The sequence below is a fragment of the Neoarius graeffei genome, chromosome 24 (genome assembly GCF_027579695.1).
Source record: "Neoarius graeffei isolate fNeoGra1 chromosome 24, fNeoGra1.pri, whole genome shotgun sequence".
Taxonomy (NCBI): domain Eukaryota; kingdom Metazoa; phylum Chordata; class Actinopteri; order Siluriformes; family Ariidae; genus Neoarius; species Neoarius graeffei.
Genome location: NC_083592.1, coordinates 7839743 through 7848901, shown reverse-complemented (window position 1 = coordinate 7848901; position 9159 = coordinate 7839743). Strand labels below are relative to the sequence as shown.

Sequence of the window (9159 nt, the reverse complement as noted above, 5' to 3'; positions counted from 1 at the left end):
TCTTGCATCATGTTGCCTAGAAAATTCTAGTTTACTCAACCTGTCTCAATTGCTGTTGACCTAAAAAGGATTTCTGAGTTTAAATTTGAGTTCAGCCAACGTACTATTTGTTGTTGACCATCTCAACTCAAAATTCTCTTGCATCATGTTGCCTAGAAAATTTGAGTTTACATTTGATTTCAACCAACGTATTTTTGCTGTTACCCAAATTAGGTTACTCTTCTTATAATAACAAATAAATGTTTGCTATAATAACATGTATTTCTACATTTCATATGATGTTTTTTTCAAGTTACCTGTACCTTAAAACATACAATAAATCACTGGCGCAAAAAAGACACTTACAAATAATTGTCAAAGGAAAACACTTTTATTTGTAAAACTGTGTCTCTTGCAAATGAAAAAGAATTCTGCAATGTGCAGGAAAAAAGTGATCCACTTCCAGACAGATTGCTACATGTCAATCTCACATTTCAATTTTAGAATGAAGAACTAAAGACCTTTGTTGAAATTTACCTGAACATTAAAGTCAAGTTGGATTACAGACTATAATTTGAAATTTTTAACACATTTGTTGAATGAGTCTTTCACAAGTGTTCTGGAGTAAACTGACATTTATACCACAATAAAAAAGGGGCTCAGGCTGCATCACAAACAAGTGCTCAGGCTCCATCAGCTACTTGCACTTGACAAAATAAACTAACTGTGACTGCTGTGTCAATTTCAAAATAAAATTTTACGACAAAAAACTAAAAAAAAAAAAACTTAAACCTTTACCTGAGTATTCAAATCAAGTTAACCTTCACAGCTGAGCGTCAGTGTTAATATATGGACTACACACTATGATTTGAAATTTTGCAAACATTTGTTGACTGATTAAGGCCTTTAAAAGTATAAAGTGTTCTGGAATAAACTGAAATTCTACATCACAATTAAAAAAAATGCTCAGGCTGCATCACAGAAACAAGTGCTCAGGCTGCATCAGCTACTTGCACTTGACAAAATAAACCAACTGTGACTGCTATGTGTCAATCTCACATTTCAATTTTACGACAAAAAACTAAAAACCTTTGTTAACCTTTACCTGAGCTTTAAATCAAGTTAACCTTTACACCTGAGTGTCGGTGTTAATACCTGGATTACAGACACTATACTTTTAAAAGCCTTAATCATTCAAGAAATGCGTGCAAAATTTGTAATAATAGTGTTCAATCCCCAAAAAGTTCTTGAGAACAAGCACGTTCCTCCTTGATGTGATTTGCCCCTGCGCAGAGGTAAGGAAACCCCATACAGCACATGTATATATGCGTCATTGGTTCTACCAACAAGGATACCAACATGCAGCGTTGCAACAGGTTGCAGCTGGTTCTATCAACAAGGATATCTTTGATATTTGGATGTTAAAATTCTTGATAGCTCAACATGATATCACAATGAGAGAAAGTGTATTAGGCCGACCTGGTTTAGTTGGTTGTAAGTGAAAATGATATTTCTGAGTCAAATGATATGTAAAATCTATGTTCAATCAACACCCGCCCGTAAAATTTTTTACAGTGTGGTGAAGGTATGGTGTGTGCAGGGGATATTCATGAATACCCACTGGTGTCAGTCAAAATCTAATTTCGAGGGACAAGTTCTCATGTTGAGGTGGCAGTTAGCCCACACCTCACCCACCCACTAATTGTGAGAACAGATTGGTTGGGGTTTAAGAACCTAATGGAGTGTGTAGTGGTGGGTGGGCCCTGCAGTAGCATGTCACAAGGCCCCATTCAAAAGAATTGGGATGGACCTCGTCGGGCTGTTAGATCGGTCTGCACCAGGGCATCGCTTTATTTTAGTCCTGGTGGGCTATGCAATGTGATACCCAGAAGCAGTGCCACTGTGTAACATTTCTGCACACAGTGTAGCAGAGGCACTGTTTAAAATTATCTCCTTAGTTGGGATTTCAAAAGAAATCCTGACTGATCAGGGCACTACATTTATGTCATGCACTCATCATGACCTCTACAAGTTACTAGGAATTAAATCAATCAGCACAAGTAATTATCACCCACAGACAGATGGCTTGCTCAAGCGATTTAACCCTCAAAAACTTAATTCGTATGTTTGTGAGCGAAGACACATGTAACTGGGATAAGTGGCTCGAGCCCCTGTTGTTCACAGTATGAGAGGTCCCACAAGCTTCCACTGGGTTTTCCCTGTTTGAATTATTGTATGGGCACAAATCTTCCAGCATTCTAGTTGTCATACAGAAAAATTGGAAAGAGAAACTTTCTAATAATAAAAACCTGTGTGCAAAACTCCATGCACTCAGCCATTTAACTCAGGAGAATTTACAGCAGGCACAAGAATGTCAATCCCGGCTGTACAACAGGGGTGTGTGCCTTCGAGAATTCACATAAGGAGATAAAGTGCTTGTGTTATTACCCACATCAAGCTCTAAATTTCTTGCCAAGTGGTAAGGGCCTTTTGAGGACAAATGGTGAGTTGGGGATGTTGACTATGAGGTGAAGTGAATGGACAGAGGCAGGGCATGGCAGATAGACCACCTCAATCTGCTTAAATTATGGAACATGGGGGTCCCTATGGAGTTGGCATCTGTAGTTCTGGAGAGGGCAGAACTGGGGCTGGAGGTAAAAACAAAAGTAACCACTCAATCTACCCCGGTCCCCTGTGGAGACTTCCTCTCACCGTCCCAACTTGCAGAGGTTGCCAAGTTGCAAGCAGAGTTTTCTGACATGCCTCTTCCCAGTCACACCCACCTCATAGAGCACCATACTGAGATGCCCCCAGGGGTGGTAGTGTGAAGCCACCCCTTCCACTTACCTGAACACAAGAAATCTGTAGGTCAGAATTAACTCAAGGCCATGATCAAAATGGATATAATCAGTAAGTCGCACAGCGACTGGAGCAGCCTGGTGGTCTTGTTCCCCAAGATGAATGGGTCAGTCTGGTTCCGTGTGGACAATAAAAAAGTCAACACGGTGTCTAAATTTGATATGTATCTGATGTCTCACATTGGCAAGTTGCTCGATTGGTTAGGTGCGGCTTGTTTTTACTCAACACTGGATTTAACCAAGGGATATTGGCAGATCCCCTTAGCTCCCCTATCCTGAGAAAAAATGGCCTTTTCCATCCCATTTGGTTTACACCAGTTTGTCACCCTTCCATCTGGGTTATTCTGAGCCCCTGCGATATTCCAGCGGCTCATGGACAAAATACTCCAGCCACATGCCACCTATGCCATGGCCTACCTGGACAACATTATTATCTACAGTAATGATTGGGCATGGCACGTAAAACACCTTAGGGCTGTCCTAAAGTCATTGAGGTGCATGGGGCTCACAGGTAACCCAAAGAAGTATGTGACTGGGTGGGTGGAAGTACAGTATCTGGGCTTCCACTTGGGTCATGGGAAGGTACATCCCCAAATTGATAAGACAGCAGCATTTGTGACCTGCCCAAGGCCCGAGACCAAAAAGGGGGTGAAGGAGTTCCTGGGGCTGGCTGTTATTGTTGTTTCATACCTAACTATTTGGTCGTTACGAACCCACTGACTGAGCTCACTAAAAAGGGAGCACCAGATCTAGTCCAGTGGATGGAGCCATGCCAACAGTACTTCACCCTGGATAAAAGCTGCACAGTGTGTGAGGCCACTATTACACTCCCCTGACTTCACTCTCCCTTTTGTTTTACAGACTGACATCTTGGACAGAGGGCTGGGGCCATGGGGTGGAGGAGAAAGAGGAGCGCCTGGTGCTGTGCATAAGCCGCAAGCTCTTGGTGCGAGAGACTAAGTACAGCACCAGTGAAAAAGAGTGTCTGACCATCAAGTAGGTGGACCTCACTCTCCAGTACTATCTACTGGGGCACCTTTTCACCCTCTGCTCAGATCATGCCCCGTTCCAGTGGCTCCACTGCATGAAGGATGCCAACACATGGATCATTTGTTGGTATCTTGCTCTACAGCTCTTTAAGTTTGAGGTGGTCCACAGGCCGGGGGCACAGATGGTGGTGGTGGATTACCTTTCATGCCAGGGGAGGAGTCAGCTGCAGGCCAGACAGCTCCCTGGCCTGAGACAGTTTTTTTTCTTTTAAGTTATTTTATATTTTGTATCAATCCCCAACTTTTCCATAAGTGGGGTCCAAATGGACCCCAAGCATTTTATATGGAGTTTCAGTTGATATCCCTAGGAACTTTTTATTTTTGTCACCTCTGGTTGTCAGGAATACATTTGTTGCTGATCAACACATCTACTGCTTACATTCTCACCACCCTGAAGAGCATTTTTACTCAGCAACACACATGTAAGTATTATCATCAGTTTTATTCGGCATACAATAGTCCTAAAATGTTAACTTATTTTCAACATCAATGAATCTTGTGTGATTGTGTTGTTACTGCATACTTATGTTGTTCTATACTTATTTTTATTACACTAGCTTACTGTGCTAACAGTAAAGTACGGCTTCCAAACTGCAACCTCAATGATGAGAAAACCTTGAAGAAAAAGGGAAGAGGGACATTTGATGTCAGAGTGGAGAAGAACCACAACATTTGTGCTGTGACATGGTACAACACCCGTCAGGTGACACTTGTGTCATCCTTTACTGGCCCAGAACCAGTGGAAAAGGTTAAACGTTGGGACAAAACTGCCAAAACATTTGTGGAAGTTCAGAGGCCTAACATCGTGGCGACCTACAACAAAAACATGGGGGGAGTGGATTTGCTGGACTCACTTGCGGCCAAGTACAAGTTTCCTCTCAAGTCCCATCGTTGGTACATCTACATCTTCTGGCACACAATTATTCTAGCTGTGATCAACGCTTGGCTCCTGTACAAACGGGACTGCAAGGCCTGGGCTATTCCAAAGAAAGAGATCCTGATCAGGAGACGGTTTCAGGCCCAGTTGGCATCCTCCCTTATCCTGACTGGCACATCTGTCCCAGTGCCAAAGCGAGGGCGGCCATCCTCAAGCCCTATGAGTTCTCCAGCTGCTAGGCCCTCTAAGAGGAGAAATGCACACCCACCAAGTGATGTCTGCAAAGACATGACTGGGCATTTCCCCCATCAAAGCTGACGGGGGAAGGTGCAGACAGTGTGCTAAAGGCTACACTAACACTGTTTGTATGAAGTGTGATGTCCGCCTTTGTTTTTCAGAACAAAGAAAGTGCTTTTTGGACTACCATAGGTAAAGAAGGGAGATGTAAAAATGCATCTTAAGTTTGTTTTCAGATTTGTACATACAGCATTCATCCAGTGTTTTTAAAGAGTGGAAATTACTTTTTTTGAATAAATTACTTGTCATAAAACAATATAACATGTCTGACTATTATTGTTGTTGTTTGTTGTGAAGATACAATCACTTCTGTGACCCTTTATCAGCAGGAAAGTGAAGACAAACACACCCAGATCATTTACAGTGTGTGAATGATGCCAGTGAAATTCTGCTACCTACCCTTGAGAGCCAACGTTGTAATTTTACAACATTTCCCCAAAAAGTTGCTAAAATGTCAAAATTAAAAAAGAAACACAATTTTTGCATCAGAGCCTTCCTAGAACAACATATATTAGGTTGAAAAAATGTTTTTAAACTTTTTTTCTATATTTGGGTGTTAAGGGGATAAGTAAGCATGTAAATAAAGTGCATGAGAACATCATACAACATCATACTGTTGTCATTGTGTCATTACTGTTTCTCTCATCATTCTCTCCACTGGAGAATATGTTATCCTCTGAGATACCGCTATACGGATGAGCACACACACACACAAAAATTCAACTGTACATGTACAGACATACAAAAATAAACAAACAACAAACAAATTCACACAAAACAAACAAACATACAAAGTGGTGAATGAACATGTCAAATATCAAAATATGGCATTAACAATCAACTCTGAACAACATAAAATCAGTTTCCACTCAAAAATGCCCTAATTCCAATTGGGGTCATTTTGGACCCCACTCATGGAAGAGTGTAGGTCTGGTCGTCCATGCATCTAAGGGTTAATGTGTGCTGTGCTGTGCTGTATGTGTGTGTGTGTGTGTGTGTGTGTGTGTGTGTGTGTGTGTGTGTGTGTTCCCAGTGACAGTGAGCTAATAAAAGGGTGGAGAGGAGGAAAAAAGAAGTCTCCAACCAGTGTGTTGGCTGTGTGTGTAGAGGGTTGGAAATCTCCCTGACCAAGCACTGAAAAGTGCTTTTTTTTTCTGTAAATAAAAGAAAGTGATACACAAACCCACCTGTTCACATGTTTCAGCATTCTCTGCGATCAGGAATTTATTACAGCATACAAAAAAAAATTTACAAATGTAACTTGCTTAAATGAAAGGGATCTGTGTATGTGTGAGTGTCTAATTCAATGAGCACAGTTAAAAACACACAATATTATGACATCATCATCATCATGCAATGAATGATGGTGACGTTCATGTATAATTAGTAACATTGGAAGTAACATCCTTCCATGTGTTCTTTGTGGATTGTTTATGCTATTTTTCTAGCAGTACTGTCCTCCTCTAGCATGCAAGTGCCTTCAAAGGTAACAGTAAGTAGTAGTACCCTCTGGGTTCTCAGGACTATTTTACACTTATACAGACAGCTTGGCAAACAACAACCTCAGTATTTAGGTGGAGACTCATGTCCTGAAAGACCAGACATAACCTGATTATCAATACTGCAGTCCTCAGAGAGGATACTACCCAGATATTTGAATAAAGAAAATAGAGAAATCGCCTCCGTTTCCTCCTTCAGAACAACTCAAACCCCATGTCTTTACTCTGTGGTGAAGAGTTTGGCACACACTTGGAACCTCTTCTTATTAAAGCGGTTCAGCCTTCTGCAATTCCACTGCTGTCTTATGGAATTCCTTATGGAGAAAATGTTGAACAGGTGCCAGCACACATCCCTACTTTACTCCTGTGCTGATGGGGTCTGACTCTTGGCCTCTAATAGGGACATGAACCATCATCCCATCATGGAATGACCAAATGCTATTGATAGATTTAAATGGGACAACCAAATTTCAGGAGTGCATTCCAAAGGAGCGTCCTGTTCACAGTGTCCAATGTGACACTTGAGAGGTCAATGAGAGGTCATGGTTCTGTTCCTTGCACATTTACTGAAGCTGTGAATATCACAGGTGTGGGATTGTTTAAGGATGCCCTGTGTGCTTTATGCTTATTGTCGAGCAAGGTGATGATGGTGCACAGAACTTACAGAGCACAGAACTTATAGAGTATCGCTTTGTATCCATGGATGCTGAAGCCAAAGATGGATCAAGCTCCATTAGCATTGCATTAAAACACAGCTCTAGCCTTGGCTTTAAATATATATATATATATATATATATATATATATATCAGCTGGATAGTACAGTGGCGCTCACTGACTACGACGCAGGAGATCGGGGTTCGAATCCCGGTTGGGGCAAAACATCATCCAGTAAGGGTTCTTAGGCAAAAACCCCTCATGATATATCAGCCTACCTCAGGAATGAGTGAAGACATAGCTGATAGAGTCATACCAGCTCAGACGTCGCCCAGGTCAACAAGGTCTGCGTCAGTTGCTAGGGAACCAGGGCAAACTGATGAGAAATGGGCTACTGGAACAAGACATCAATGGACAAGGACAGAAAATACGGATTTGCTGGAATGCTACGATACAAGCAATCCCAGAGAGAGGGGATACATGCAGCGAATGTGGGACCATTGGATACTTCGAAACCCACAATCGAAGCCCAGTGTTCCAACATCCGTAATCGAAATCTACTATCACAACTAGAGATTAATGAAATACAACAACGATGCTACGGCAAGGGGGAGCCAGGAAGACAGGTCAGCGGGGAGATGTCATCATCCCCACAACCAGAGATTGGGTACCAAGCCCCAACAACTAACAGCTTCAACACAAGAGCTGCTGACCTGAGAAGGAAGATCGTGACCCAACTGGAAACCTGGAGCCCCCGACGAATACCGAAGCTGAGTTGCCAAGTACCTTCAGAAGATCTACTAGTAGATGTGAATGCTGCTCTGAAGACAATCTCCACAAGAACCATCACTGAGACCAACAAGCTGATACACAGTACAGCAACAGTAATCATGGAGATGCTTGGACACAAGGTGGGCTCGGGACATAACAAACAGTATCCACCATGGAAGAGACGATTAGAGGCCAAGATAAAGGCAGCACGGAGAGAAGTTAGCCAGCTAGCTGAACTACAGAAAGGGAACATGGTGAATAAAGGGGCACCCAGGAAGTACAACTCACTCTCCATACCAGAGGCACTCGAAACTGCCAAACAGCGACTAACAGCTCTGGCCACCCGGTTGAAGAGATACACCAAGGAGGGAGAGGCCAGGAGAATAAACAAGCTGTTCTCCACTGAACCAGCCAAGGTGTACTCTCAGTGGCAGGGGAACAACAACCGGTCAGACCCACCAAGAGCTGAGGTGGAAAAATACTGGAAAGACATATGGGAAAGAAAGGCATCACACAACACCGATGCCCAATGGTTAGTGGACCTAAGAGCTGACCACAGCAACCTCCCAGAACATGAACCAGTAACCATCTCAATGGCAGACGTCCAAGAAAGAGTGTCAAAGATGAAGAGCTGGACAGCACCAGGCCCCGATATGATCCATACGTACTGGCTGAAGAAGCTAACTGCACTCCATGAACGCCTAGCAGCACAGATGAACCAGCTGCTGAGGGATGGAACCCACCCAGAATGGCTAACCCAAGGCAGGACAGTCCTAATCATGAAGGACCCCCAGAAGGGACCCATCCCATCCAACTACCGGCCAATTACCTGTCTCTGCACAACATGGAAGGCCCTGTCAGGCATCATTGCGGCAAAAATGAGTAAGCATGTGGCTCAATACATGAGCGAGGTACAGAAAGGAATTGGCAGTAACACCAGAGGAGCCAAGCACCAGCTACTGGTCAATAGAACAGTCGCCCGAGACTGTAAGAAGAGACAGACCAACCTGTGCACTGCCTGGATTGACTACAAGAAAGCCTACAACTCAATGCCACACACATGGATACTGGAATGTCTGGAACTGTATAAGATCAACAGGAACCTAAGGACCTTCATCCAGAACTCAATGGAAATGTGGAAGACAACCCTAGAGGCCAACTCAAAACCCATTGC

General features: G+C 42.9%; 1 protein-coding gene across 1 annotated transcript; it reads left to right on the top strand.

Annotated features, from left to right (window-relative positions):
* Positions 1-2876: 2876 nt before the first annotated feature.
* LOC132872886 (piggyBac transposable element-derived protein 2-like) lies at positions 2877-5154 on the top strand. The gene is made up of 3 exons (XM_060908004.1): positions 2877-3021; positions 4228-4308; positions 4444-5154. The coding sequence occupies exons 1-3, from the start codon at positions 2877-2879 to the stop codon at positions 5079-5081; spliced, it is 864 nt and encodes a 287-aa protein (XP_060763987.1). The 3' UTR covers positions 5082-5154.
* The last annotated feature ends 4005 nt before the right edge of the window (positions 5155-9159 follow it).